General features: G+C 40.7%; 1 protein-coding gene across 2 annotated transcripts in view; it reads left to right on the top strand.

The window, feature by feature from the left end:
• Positions 1–11,937: 11,937 nt before the first annotated feature.
• Positions 11,938–14,702, top strand: part of ABHD3 (abhydrolase domain containing 3, phospholipase) — a 38,599-nt gene continuing 35,834 nt past the window's right edge. The window contains exons 1-3 of one of the 2 annotated variants that reach the window (XM_011288076.3): positions 11,939–12,231; positions 12,775–12,938; positions 14,219–14,401. In XM_011288076.3, coding sequence (XP_011286378.2) covers positions 12,070–12,231; positions 12,775–12,938; positions 14,219–14,401 — 509 coding nt within the window. In that variant the 5' untranslated portion in view covers positions 11,939–12,069. Of the gene's footprint in view, positions 12,232–12,774; positions 12,939–14,218; positions 14,402–14,702 lie in introns of both variants that reach the window. The other variant, XM_045041749.1, reaches the window with a different exon arrangement.

Genomic DNA, 14,702 nt, shown 5'->3' with positions numbered 1-14,702 from the left:
AAAACCAAAACTGGAGGCATCACAATCCCAGACTTCAAGCTGTATTACAAAACTGAAATCATCAAGACAGTATGGTACTGGCACAAAAACAGACACTCAGATCAATGGAACAGAATAGAGATCCCAGAAATGGACCCACAAATGTATGGCCAACTAATCTTTGACAAAGCAGGAAAGAATATCCAATGGAATAAAGACAGTCTCTTCAGCAAATAGTGCTGGGAAAACTGGACAGCGACATGCAGAAAAATGAACCTGGACCACCTCACAAAAATAAACTTAAAATGGATGAAAGACCTAAATGCAAGACAGGAAGCCATCAAAATCCTAGAGAAGAAATCAAGCAAAAATCTTTTTGATCTTGGCCTCAGCAACTTCTCACTCAACATGTCTCCAGAGGCAAGGGAAACAAAAGCAAAATTGAACTATTGGGACCTCATCACAGTAAAAATCTTCCGCATAGCAAAGGAAACAATCAGCAAAATGAAAAGGCAACCAACGGAATGGGAGAAGATATTTGCAAATGACATATCAGATAAAGGGTTAGTATCGAAAATCTATAAAGAACTTATCAAACTCAACACCCAAAAAATGAATAATCCAGTCAAGAAATGGGCAAAAGACATGAATAGACACTTTTCCAAAGAAAACATCCAGATGGCCAACCAACACATGAAAAGATGCTCACCATCACTCATCATCAGGGAAATACAAATCAAAACCACAATGAGATGTCACCTCACACCTGTCAGAATGGCTATCATTAACAATTCAGGCAATAACCGAGGATGCAGAGAAAGAGGATCTTTTTTGCACTGCTGGTGGGAATGCAAACTGGTGTGGCCATTCTGGAAAACAATATGGAGGTTGCTCAAAAAACTAAAAATAGAACTACCCTACAACCCAGCAATTGCACTACTAGGTATTTATCTAAGGGATACAGGTGTGCTGTTTCGAAGGAACACATGCACCCCAATGTTTATAGCAGCACTATCAACAATAGCCAAAGTATGGAAAGAGTCTAAATGTCTAAATGTAGAGTCTAAATGTCTAAATGTCCATTGATGGATGAATGGATAAAGAAGATGTGATATCTATATATCTATATATCTATATATCTATATATCTATATATCTATATATCTATATATCTATATATCTATATATCTATATATCTATATATCTATATATCTATATATCTATATATCTATCTATATATATACACACACACAATGGAGTATTACTCAGCAATCAAAAAGAATGAAATCTTGCCATTTGCAACTATGTGGATGGAAATGGAGGGTATTGTGCTAAGTGAAATTAGTCAGTCAGAGAAAGACAAATACCATATGACTTCACTCATATGAGGAATTTAGGATACAAACAGATGAACATAAGGGAAGGGATGCAAAAATAATATGAAAACAGGGAGGGGGACAAAACATAAAAGACTCTTAAATATAGAGAACTAATAGAGGGTTACTGGAAGGGTTGTGGGAGGGGATTATAGGGGCACCCGGATGAACTTTGGCTCAGGTCATGATCCTGCAGTTCATGGGTTTGAGCCCTGTGTTGGGCTCTGTGCTGACAGTTCAGAGCCTGGAGCCTCCTTCGGATTACGTGTCTCCCTCTCTCTCTGCCCCTCCTGCACTCATGCTCTGTCTGTCTGTCTGTCTCTCTCCCTCTCTCCCTCCATCCCTCTCTCTCTCTCAAAAATAAATAAACATTAAAAAACCTTTTTAAAGATTATTATATAAAAAACACTATGAAGGGGCACTTGGGTGGCTCAGTTGGTTGAGCATCTGACTTCGGCTCATGATCTCACAGTTGGTGAGTTCAAGCCCCACATCAAGCTCTCTGCTGTCAGCATAGAGCCTGATTTAGAGCCTGCTTAAGAGCGTCTGTCCCCACCCCACCCCTGCCTCTCCCCCACTGTCTCTCTCTCTCCCTCTCTCTCTCAAAATAAACTTAAAAAAAAAATTACTGTGAACAATTGTAAACCAACAAATTAGATAATATAACTGAAATAGACAAACTTCTAGAAAAATACATACTATCAAAAGGCGCCTGGGTGGCTCAGTTGGTTAAGCAACCGACTTCGGGTCGGGTCATGATCTCACAGTTTGTGAGTTCGAGCCCCACACGGGCTCTGTGCTGACAGCTCAGAGCCTGGAGCCTACTTCAGATTCTGTGTCTCCCCCTCTCTCTGTCCCTCCCCTGCTCATGCTCTGTGTCTCTCTGTCTCTCAATAATAAATAAACGTTAAAAAATTTTTTTTAAACTGACTGAAGAACAAACACAAAAATTGAACAGACCTATAACAAGAGATTGAATCAGTAATCAAAAACCTTCCCCCTAACAAAGCCTAGGACCATAAGCTTTCATTGGTGAACTCTACCAAATGTTTAAAGAATTAATACCAATGCTTCTCAAACTCCTCCAAAGTATAAAAGTGAAAGAAGCACTTCCTGACTCATTCTATGACACCAGCGTTACCCTGATACCAAAGCCAGACAAAAACAACCCAAAGGGAAACTAGAGACAGCATACCTTATGAATATAGATGAGAAAAATCCTCAACAAAATACGAGCAAACCTAACCCAGCAGCACAGTAAGAGGATTATACCTCATGACTGAGTGGGATATATTCCAGAATGCAAGGGTGCTTCAGCATATGAAAATCAATCAGTGTACTATACCACATTACCAGAATAAAGGGGGAAAAATAACACATGTTCATCTCACTTAATACAGAAAAAGTATTTGAAAATATCTAACACCTTTTCGTGATGAAAATCCTGAACAAACTAAGAGCAAAAAGGAATTTCCTCAACATAATAAAGGGGATTTACAAAAAATCCAAAGCTAATACACTCAATAGCCATGGCTTTAGCTTTATCTGAAGTTCAGGGTCCTGTACCAAGTTCATATGGTTATTTGGAGAATTCATTTTCTTGCAGCTGTAGAACTTGTGGAGGATTGCTTCTTCTTATTTTTATTTGTTTTATTTTTCTTTGAGAGAGACAGAGAGAGACAGAGAGAGAGAGAGAGAGAGAGAGAGCATGTGCATGTGAGGGAGGGGCAGAAGAAGAAAGAGAGAATTCTTTTTTTTTTTTTTAACTCAAGTTAGTTAACATATAGTGTAGGATTGGTTTCAGGAGTAGAATTTAGTGACTCATCACTTACATGTAACACCCAGTACTCATCCCAGCAAGTGCCCTCCTTAATGTCCATCACTCATTTAACCCACCCCCCCACACACCTTCCCTCCAGCAGCCCTCAGTTTGTTCTCTGTATTCAAGAGTCCCTTATGGTTTGCCTCTCTCTCCATTTTTACCTTATTTTATTTTTTTCTTCCCTTCCCCTATGTTCATCTGTTTTGTTTCTTAAATTCCACGAGTGAAGTCATATAATATTTGTCTTTCTGACTTATTTTGCTTAGCATAACACACTCCAGTTCCATCCATATTGTTGCAAATGGCAAGATTTCATTCTTTTTGATCGCTGAGTAATATTCCAGTGTGTGTGTGTGTGTGTGTGTGTGTGTGTGTGTGTGTGTATGTATCTATACCACATCTTCTTTATCCATTCATCAGTCAGTGGACATTTGGGCTCTTTCCATAATTTGACTATTGTTGATAGTACTGTTATAAACATTGTGGTGCATTTTTGTATCCTTTGGATAAATACCTAGTAGTGCAATTGCTGGGCCATAGGATAGTTCTATTTTTAATTTCATACTGGAAACTTCATACTGTTTTCCAGAGTGGCTGTGCCAGTTTGCATTCCCACTAACAGTACAAAATGTTCCCCTTTCTCTGCATCCTCACTGAATCTGTTGATTCCTGAGTTGTTCATTTTAGTCTTTTTGGCAGGTATGAGGTGGTATCTCATTGTGGGTTGGATTTGTATTTCCCTAATGATGAGTGATGTTGAACATCTTCATGTGTCTGTTAGCCATCTGGATGTCTTCTTTGGAAAAGTGTCTATTTGTATCTTCTGGTCATTTCTTCACTGGATTATTTGTTTTTTGGGGGTGTTAGGTTTGATAAGTTCTTTACAGGTTTTGGATACTAATCCTTTATCCAACATGTCATTTGCAAACATCTTCTCCCATTCCATCGGTTACCTTTTAGTTTTGTTGATTGTTTCCTTCACTGCGCAGAAGCTTTTTATCTTGCTGAGGTCCCAATAGTTCATTTTTGCTTTTGTTTCCATTGCCTCCAGAGACATGTCTAGTAAGAAGTTGTTGTGGCCAAGATCAAAGCGGTTGCTGCCTATTTTCTCCTCTAGAATTTTGATGGTTTCCTGTCTCATATTTAGGTCTTGTAAATGGGATTGATTCCTCGATTTTTCTTTCTGCTGCTTATTATTGATGTATAGAAATGCAACCGATTTCTGTACATTGATTTTATATCCTGTGACTTTGCTGAATGCGTATATCAGTTCTAGCAGTTTTTTGGTGGAGTCTTTCAAGTTTTCCACATAGAGTATCATGTTGTCTGTGAAGAGTGAAAGCTTGACTTCTTCCTTTCTAATTTGTATGCATTGTCTGATTGCTGAGGCTAGGACTTTCCGTATTATATTGAACAACAGTGGTGAGAGTGGACATCCCTGTTGTGTTCCTGACCTTAGGGGAAAAGCTCTAAGTTTTTCCCCACTGAGGATGATATTAGCTGTGGGTTTTTGTATATGGCATTTTTTTAACATTTATTTATTTTTGAGACAGAGAGAGACAGAACATGAACAGGGGAGGGTCAGAGAAAGGGAGACACAGAATCCGAAACAGGCTCCAGGCTCTGAGCTGTCAGCACAGAGCCCGACGTGGGGCTCGAACTCACGGCCGTGAGATCATGACCTGAGCTGAAGTCGGCAGCTTAACTGACTGAGCCACCCAGGCACCCCTGTATATGGCATTTTTGATGTTGAGGGATGTTCCTTCAATTCCTACTTTCTTGAGGGTTTTTATAAAGAAAGGATGCTGTATTTTGTCAAATACCTTTTCTAAATCTATTGAGAGAATCATGTGGTTTGTATCCTTTCCTTTATTAATATGGTATATCACATTGGTTTTCAGATACTGAACCACCCCTGTAGCCCAGGAATAAATCCCACTTGATCATGGTGAATAATTCTTTTAATGTATTGTTGGGCTTGATGTCCTAATATCTTGTGGAGAATTTTTGCATCCATGTTCATCAGGGAAATTGGTCTATAGTTCTCCTTTTTAGTGAGGTCTTTGTCTGCTTTTGAAATCAAGGTACTGCTGGCCTCATAGAATGAGTTTGGAAGTTTCCCTTTCATTTCTTTCTTTCTTTTTCTTTTCTTTCCTTTTTTCTTTTTTTTTTTTTTTTTTTTTTTTTTTTTTGGTAACAACTTCAAAAGAATAAGTATTAACTCTTCTTTAAATGTTTGGTAGAATTCCCATGGGAAGCCATCTGGCCCTGGACTCTTGTTTGTTGGGTGATTTTTGATACTGATTCAATTTCTTTACTGGTTATGGGTCTGTTCAAATTTTCTATTTCTTCCTGTTTCAGTTTTCAGTTTATATGTTTCTAGGAATTTATCCATTTCTTCCAGATTGTCCAATTTGTTGGCATATAATTGCTCATAATATTCTCTTATTATTGTTTGTATTTCTGCAGTGTTGGTTGTGATCTCTCCTCTTTCATTCATGATTTTATTTATTTGGGTCCTTTCCTTTTTCTTTTTGACAAATCTGGCTGGGGTTTATCAATGTTAATTCTTTCAAAGAACCAACTCCTAATTTTATTGACCTGTTCTATTTTTTTTTTATTTCAATATCCTTGATTTCTGTTCTAATCTTTATTATTTCCCTTTTTCTGCTACTTTGGGGCTTTATTTGCTATTCTTTTTCCAGTTCCTTTAGGTGTAAGGTTAAGTCGTATATTTGAGATATTTCTTGAAGGAGAGAGAGAATCTTTAAAATTTTTTTTTAACGTTTATTTATTTTTGAGACAGAGAGAGACAGAGCATGAACGGGGGTGGGACAGAGAGAGAGGGAGACACAGAATCAGAAGCAGGCTCCAGGCTCTGAGCCATCAGCCCAGAGCCTGACGCGGGGCTCGAACTCACGGACTGCGAGATCATGACCTAAGCTGAAGTTGGACACTTAACCGACTGAGCCACCCAGGCGCTCCAAAGGAGAGAGAGAATCTTAAGCAGGCTCCACACTCAGCACAGAGGCTGACACAGGGCTCAATCTCAGGAGTGTGAGATCATGACCTGAGCTAAAATCAAGAGTCAAACACTTAACTAACTGAGCCATCCAGATACCTCAGACGCTTGCTTCTTAAAGGCCAGAAGAAGAAAGAGTCTCTGACTTCCTCCATGTCTGACCATTGGACTTTCTTTTAAAAGGCTCTCCTGATTAGATCAGGCCTACCCAAGAAATCTCCCTTTGTATTAACTCAGAGTCTACTAACTAGGGCCTTTCATTACATCTTCAAAATCACTTCATCTTTACTATGTAATGTAACATAATCCAGAAATGATATCCCATCATATTGATATGTCCCACGCACACTCAAATGTAGGGGATTATATAAGGGTGTGTACATCAGGGGGAGGAATCTTGAGAAGAGGACATCTCAGAATTCTGCCTACCATAGACTGTGACCTTTGATGAGGTAGAAAAGGGCATTGCCTTCACCTGTGTTTGGATCTCATTCCCATGCCACTCCCCGCCTGACTCCCACACACCTTTTCAAGGACTGTAGCCCATTAGTCACACCAGTGTGTATATACAGGTAAGTTTGGAGGTATACAACCAACTATTCTCTTTTCCATTTTGTTGTTGTTGTTCCTTAATGAGTTGTCTTAAGAACTGATTTTAGCATATTCTTGCAGCACTTTCACATGACCACTCCATACCTGTCTACTATGGGTACGTTTACTTGTAAATGAGTTATTTGGGAATGAACAGGGGAGCGTGTTTGCACAGATGTCAAGGTGGCCAAAAATATTTCTCTTTTCAGCTACATATAATGAGAGGGCTGCCTCTTTGCATGAAGAGGAATTAAATACTGTTAAGATAATTTTGATCTCATACATTTCAGTTGGAACCCATATGATGGTTTCTTTTTCTTTCTTTCTATCTGTCTGTCACTCTATATTACACAAAATAAGTTTTTGGCTTCTCCCTGGGGAAGGAGGAAGAGGAAGCATCAACTTTATGTTCCTCCAGTTATGTTAGTCTGTAAATTAATCCTCTCCACAGTGAGATGTTCCCAAATGACTCCAGTTACCTTGGAGGAAGCAGGTTAATTTATCTCCCTATTATGGCTACTACTTGGCTGCCATACCCTGAATCTAATAAACACAATTTAACCTTGAGGGAAGGTATAGGCAGATTTTTGCTCAAGACTCCAGTTGATAAGTGTAAACAGTACAGATTGGAAGTGGGGTCTCAGGACCACAAACTCATCTGCCCCCTTGACCACTTCTGAAGCCTTCTAAGAATTCAACTTGTTTCTTCCCCAGGCATCCACCAGGACCCCCACATGTACATTTCTCCTTTCCAACATGACTTTCTGCCAGCTACTAGAGCTCTTTCTTATTTAAATTACTTTTCTCATCCTGAAGTCCCTGGCCTCAGTTCCTAGGGTATATTATAGTCTCCTCCACCCTGCCCCCCAAATCAATCAGTTGGAAATCAGATGGCTAGTGCTAAGGTTGGGCTGTGTAGGGTTAGGGATTATTAATGCTAAAGATAGGGCTAGAGTAAGTATAATAATAAATATCAGAATTGAGGAGTTGGGGTCACAGTGGTTTACTAATAAATAATTTAGAGACATTCACAATTTTTTATAACAATCCATAGAGAACTATAATATTTATTTTAATTGTATATAATCTAAAATTTATGTTTCATTAAGTATGTATCTTATGGTTTTCAGTTCTGGCATTCTCTATAAGTATAAGCCATTTCTGTTGCTAATTTGTAATAGAATTGAGGAGGTTAAGGGAATAGGGTATTTCCTATTACAGATAGAATTTTGCTTTATCCAAAAATTAAAGAAAAACTTAAGTTACGAGGTTTAATTCCTCCTAAAAACCCTCAGGGAGTCCACATAAAAGAGCTCATATTTTTTCTTAACTCATCTTTAGCTTATTGTAAATACAGATGAATAGATACAAAAACAACTCTAGATACAGATACAGATACAGATATACACACACATGTGTTAGTATACATAGACATATTACCTAGCTCAGTCAGCTACCAGGGCCTACACACTAGAGCTCTTTCTAGTGTGTAGTATCTAGTATCTAGAGGCTACTCCAGTAGCAATGACCACACCCAGTGCCTGTATCTTGATTTCTAAATGCCATTCCTCAATAAAAAAAAACCCAGGGCATATTGCACACAAAATTTATGAAGGTGTCTTCCTATTTAAAACTTGTTTTCCAGGGGTGCCTGGGTGGCGCAGTCGGTTAAGCGTCTGACTTCAGCCAGGTCACGATCTCGCGGTCCGTGAGTTCGAGCCCCGCGTTGGGCTCTGGGCTGATGGCTCAGAGCCGGGAGCCTGCTTCTGATTCTGTGTCTCCCTCTCTCTCTGCCCCTTCCCCGTTCATGCTCTGTCTCTCTCTGTCCCAAAAATAAATAAACGTTGAAAAAAAAATTTTTAAAACTTGTTTTCCATTACATCTTAGAATGTTTTGGCCTTTCCTACTTTTAGTTATGTATCTTTTCACATGATTTGTTCCTTTACAATTAATTTTGTATGTTTTTAAATGACTTTTTTACTGTGTAAAAAGTAATAAATGTTCATTGTGACAAGTAATCAAAAAGGAGTATAAATAAAAATATTTAAAAATCTCTTAATGGGTTTCTTAACGTTGAATATTGATTGAAAGAGCTGAAATCTTTAACTTATTTAAAACATCCCTACAACAAATGCAGTTGACCCTTGAACAACATGCCACTTATACGAAGATTTTTTTTTTATAAATATGATATGGTACTGGGGTGCCTGGGTGGCTCAGACAGTTGAGCATCTAACTCTTGATTTCGGCTCAGGTCATGGTTCCAGGGTCATGGAATTGAACCCTGCGTCAGGCTCCGTGCTGAGCATGGAGCCTACTTAAGATTTTTTCTATCTCTCCCTTTGTCCCTCTCCCCAACTTGCATGCTCTCTCTAAAATAATAATTTAAAAACTGATATGGTACTGTGATTTTCTTCCTTATGATTTTCTTAATAATGTTTCTTTTCTCTAGCTTACTTTATCACAAGAATATAGTATATAATACATATAACATACAAAATACGTGTTAATCTATTGTTTGTGCTATCAGTAAGGCTTCCATCAACAATAGGCTATTAGTTAAGTTTTTGAAGAGTCAAAAGTTATACACAGATTTTTGCCCGTGCAGGGGTTGGCACCTCTAACCCCCATGCTGTTCAAGGGTCAACTGTATATTGATAGGCAAAAATGAGTCACTGATATTTATTAATATTTGAATGCTTTTGTAAGACCTTTTTATATTCTCTATTAGTTTTCTATTGCTGCATAACAAATTACCACAAATTTAGCACTTAAAATAACACTTTTACTATCTAACAGTTTCCGTGGATCAGAGGTCCAAGCACAGCCTAACTGGGGCTCTGCTCCAGGTCTCACAAGGCTATCATCAAAATGTTAGACAGGCTGTGTTTTCATCTGGAGGCTTGACTGAGGAAGAATCTGCTTCTAAGCTTATTTAGAGTGTTGGCAGAATTCATTTCCTTGCAGTTGTAGGATTAAAGTCCCCATCTTTTTGCTGGTTGTCAGCTACAGACACCCCTCCCCCTGAAAAATCCTGGAAGGTGCCACTAGTTCCCTGCTATGTGGTCCTCTCCATGAGTGGTTCATATGGCTGTCTGCTTCCTCAAGGTGGCAGGAAAGGCTTTAGCTCCAGTCTAGTAAGCTAGCGTCACATAAGATAATGTAATAACAGAAGTGGTGACATCTTCTCACTTTTACCATATTCTTTTGGTTAGCAATAATTCACTGGTCCTATCTGCACTCAAGGAGAAGGAATTATACACAGGCATGGACACCAGGTGGAAGAAGTCACTGGGGGTCATGGTGGGATATAAGCTCTCATTTCTTCATCTAAATTGGAATATTCTTTTTTGTTTGTTTGTTTGTTTGTTTGTTTGTTTTTGAGAGAGAAAGCCTGCATGCACACACAAGTGGGAGATGGGTAGAGAGAGATAGGGAGACACTGAATCCGAAGCAGGCTCCGGGCTCTGTCAGCACAGATCTGGACACAGGGCTTGAACCCACAAACTGTGAGATCATGCCCCTGAACTGAAGCTGGACCTCAAGCAACTGAACCACCCAGGTGCCCCTAAATTGGAATATTCTTATCTTAAGGAAGTTTGTGAATGTTCTTCTAACAGGAAAGAAAGTTTGGTATCTTCAATTTCAGCCATCTTATTTTACAGACAAGGAATTGAGGGTCCAAAAGACTAAATGGTTTGCCTAAGTTTGGTGGGTTCAGAGTTGTTTACTCCCAGGTCAGCATGCTTTCTACACACCATTATGCTAATGAAGCATTTTCAGTATTTTCACTTTAAACTTAAGCAAATGAAATATATATGTATTTATTGATGGGCGGGGCAGAAGAAGGTGGGTGCAGGCATTAAAAAGAATTTTGCATGTAAATTGTCAAATATGGCAACCAGCATGTGTTATGTGTTTTCTGGCTGTGCTCAGATGCAAGAGCCAGTGAATGAAAGAGAATTACTTATATTCAGCACATACATTACTTCATTCAGTCACATACATTACTTCATTCAGTCATCCCAAAGACTCTATAAAGTAGAAATTCTTATAATACAGATTAAAAAAAAAAAGGCAAAACAAAAAAACAACAGGCTCAGTGAACGCAACTAAATCATTCTGGGTATGGACAACCATCAAGTTACAGTGACCAAATCAAAGCCAAATAAATTGCTTACTTCTGGCCCATTCCATTTCTCTATCACTAATTTCTATAATTAATGAACAATACTGTGAAATTTTTCATGTCTATACAGCCCTTACCTTTTCCTTTTTGCCTGTTTAAGTCTTGCCACTCTTGTTACTTCTAAGTGGGAGGAGTTCATAATAACAGATTTTACATCTTCCAGCACTTTTATATGCCTGTATCTTCCAGCTTTAGTCATGTTGCCATAAATAAACCTAGGAAAACCTACTTCATTCATAAGTGGCTTCCTGTCCCTACGTTAGGTAACTGATTTTCTGTAAGTCTAGAAGCTCAAAGCACTAATGAACCACAAATAGGCTTTAAAATTTTTTGAATTCTAGTTCATTTTCTTGATCTTCTTATTTTAGGTAACCACTTCTCATTCAAGGCATACTTAACTAAAAGGATTCAGAGAGATTTAAATTATGAATGTCCTCACTATCGGACGTTTACAGAATATTTTTTCTCTTTTGATAGTCTTCAGGGGAAACACAACTTTCTGGGAGATGTAGCATTTTTCTTTCCACTACACAGCGCATTCTTCTAGCGTATCTTTGGCATTAACTCCCCCAATTTTTTAAGCTAAGGCACACTTCCTGGGCACTCTAAACCTCTAGTTTACAGTAAGGATTCACTGAGACCCACCACCGTGCGTAATCGTTCAAGGTCATTGGGGCTGCTGCCCGGCCCCGGCCCTGAATGCGCACTGCCAGGCCCATTTCCTTCTGCAAAGCCGATGCTTCCTTGCTCCCCACCCTTGGGGCGGGGGGAGGGGAGGGGGAAGCAGGGGAGGGTGTCGCCCGGAATGCCTGGACCAGACCGGGAGACCGGGTGCGCCACCGCACGGGGGCCGCGCTTGGTACCGCGCCTCTGGAAGGTTCCTGAGTGGCTGGCGGAGGGGGCGGTTCCAGGGAAGCCGGGGCGGAGCCGGCGGCGTCTGGCAGCTGTGTTACGCCTCCCGGGGCCGCTCGGCCGCGCCCGCTCGCGGAAGCTGCTTTCTGCCCGGTAAGAGACGCTCTGGTCGAGGGTCCGCCGCAGCCCCGCGCCGCTTTCGCTGGCTAGCCGGCTGGTTGGCCTCCCGCCACAGGGCCATGCAGCGCTTAGCTATGGACCTGCGGATGCTGTCCCGGGAGCTCTCTCTCTACTTGGAGCACCAAGTCCGGGTTGGGTTCTTCGGCTCGGGTGTGGGCTTATCCCTGATCCTGGGCTTCAGTGTCGCTTACGCCTTCTATTACCTGAGCAGCATTGCCAAGGTGAGCCGGGGGTTGGCGCGGGCGCCGGGGCGCAGGGCCTCGGGCAGCTCTGCTGGGAGGGACAGCAGCTGGTGAAGCTGGAGCTGCCGCTGGAGGGACGGGTGGCTGGGGTCGTCCTGGAGGCGAGAGTGCTGCTTGAGTTGTCGCCCTTTCCCCGGTATCTGATGGACGCCCTTTGAGCGCGCGCGGGAAAGCGGGCCAGCCCTTGTCGGCGTGCTGTGGGTTCCGCCGGGGTCCTCGGACTGCAGCCAGGACCCGGCTGACCTAGGCGCGGCGGGGCTGCCCTGTCACCATTCGCGGGGCTGGCAATGCTGTAGCACTTCTGACAAGGACTCCCTTATCTCAGCTCTCGCCTTCCCCTTCGAGAGTTTGGTAAACCTCCCTTTAAGTCCGTTGTGACTGCGAATTATTTTTGTCAGGCTTCTAGAAGAAGATGTAATCGGAGGGAACGTGCGGGCGAGGGACGAGTCTGCTCATTTCTGGTTTACGGTTGGCAGAAACTTTGTTCTAGACCCTTCATTATAACACCGGCTTTCCCCACAGAAGCCCCAGTTAGTGACGGGGGGTGAGAGTTTCAACCGCTTCCTTCAGGACCACTGTCCCGTGGTGACAGAAACGTACTACCCCACGGTCTGGTGCTGGGAGAGTCGAGGACAGACACTCCTGAGACCTTTCATCACTTCCAAACCCCCGGTGCAGTACAGGAAGTAAGTATATTTCCATTTTTCAGTCATTTCTGCAAAACCACCGGGTTTTTCCTGCATACTCCCGGTTCTTGGTTAACCTCTCGTTAGTAAACATATAGAAAAGAAAGGGCGAACGAAAGTGGAAGGTGTGCTCCCCGCCACACACACACAGCCGCAGGAAAATATTCAGGTATTGCCGTTCACCATTGTTTTTGTGTGTGCCTTGATGTAAATGGTTTATTTCTAGAGAAGTGTTTTTGAGTTACTCTTTTCTAGTTTGGCATGCGTCTGTCCCTAAGGACCTAGATCCTTTGATGATATGCACCAATTCATTGATGCTAGGAGTGGGGATGGGGTCGAGAAGGATGCCAATTAATTTGGATGTTGCCAAATCCTAATTAATGATGGACTCCTGTAGAAGGACTTCATATTAATAAGCAAATGGGTTCTTGATGATAATGTCCTTGAGGTGTTAAAGATAGGGTCCAGAATTTATCAGTAACCCGGAGATTTAGATGATGCCTAATATTAATTTCCCTGAGTCATCTAGTCCTTCTGGAGTTCCTTTTGTTGCCTGGAACTTGCACTATTTATTTGAGAAAAATCTTTAAGTTCATGCATACTATGTGAGAAATACTTTAAAATATTTAAGAAACAAATTTTATAATATACTCTGTGGGAGACTGCATTGTTAAGTCAAAGGACCAGAGCAGTGATCAGATCAGTATTTTACTTATTCATAATTCCCTACTGAATTATTTGGGTGACCTCAATCAAATAGGGGTTAAATGCTGGGTATTTTAGAGTAATGAGGAAATGATTAAGATAAATATTTGAAGTATTTAGCAGTTCATTTTTATATGCTACCTTTTTGTGATATTGCCGGAAATACTTTATGGTACTAATGTCATATCATTCTTGTAATAAGACAAAGGGATATAAGTGTGTGTGTTAGTGAATGCTGAAAAAAAAACTTCAGATGACCAAATCATGTCATATATTTATAAAATTAAGACACTAATATTGGGGCACCTGGGTGGTTCAGTTGGTTAAGCATCCAACTTCAGCTCAGGTCATGATCTCACGGTTTGTGAGTTTGAGACCCGTGTCAGACTCTGTGCTGACAGCTTGGAGCCTGGAGCCTGCTTCGGATTTCTGTGTCTCCTTCTCTCTCTGCCCCTCCCCTGCTCATGCTGTTTCTCTCTCTCTCACTCTCTCAAAAATAAACATTAAAAAAAAAAGACACTAATATTAAAGCATGACTTGAAACATTTAATGAGTATGTCCTCTATTTCTTCTAGTGAACTTATTAAAACTGCAGATGGAGGACAGATTTCACTGGACTGGTTTGATAATTGTAACAGTAAGTGTTATAGGGATGCCACCACCAGGCCTACTATCTTACTGTTGCCCGGCCTCACTGGAACAAGCAAGGAATCATATATCCTTCATATGATCCATCTTAGTGAAGAATTGGGATACAGGTACCAGTAAAAGATTTATTCCATTTTTTACTTAATTCATTCTAAATGAAGCACACATCTATCTACATGTTTGTTTCAGAAAAACTTGTTATTTCTTGCATGGATTAAGCATTTCCCTAGATTATTATTTTTCTCTGCTTCCTCTTTTGCCTTTTTTTTTTTTCCAGGAAGATGCATAACAATCATCTCACAGGAAATAGCATTTTGCATAGAAGGCACTCAGCAGATTTTGGTTGAATGAATGAATGAAATTAGTATCATCTAGGAATTGACATAGGACCCAGGTCTGAGGAGCAGTAGG

The sequence above is a fragment of the Felis catus genome, chromosome D3, assembly GCF_018350175.1.
Source record: "Felis catus isolate Fca126 chromosome D3, F.catus_Fca126_mat1.0, whole genome shotgun sequence".
Classification (NCBI taxonomy): Eukaryota; Metazoa; Chordata; class Mammalia; order Carnivora; family Felidae; genus Felis; species Felis catus.
The sequence above is the reverse complement of the archived record's forward strand: the minus strand, read 5'-3'. Positions and strand labels throughout refer to the sequence as shown.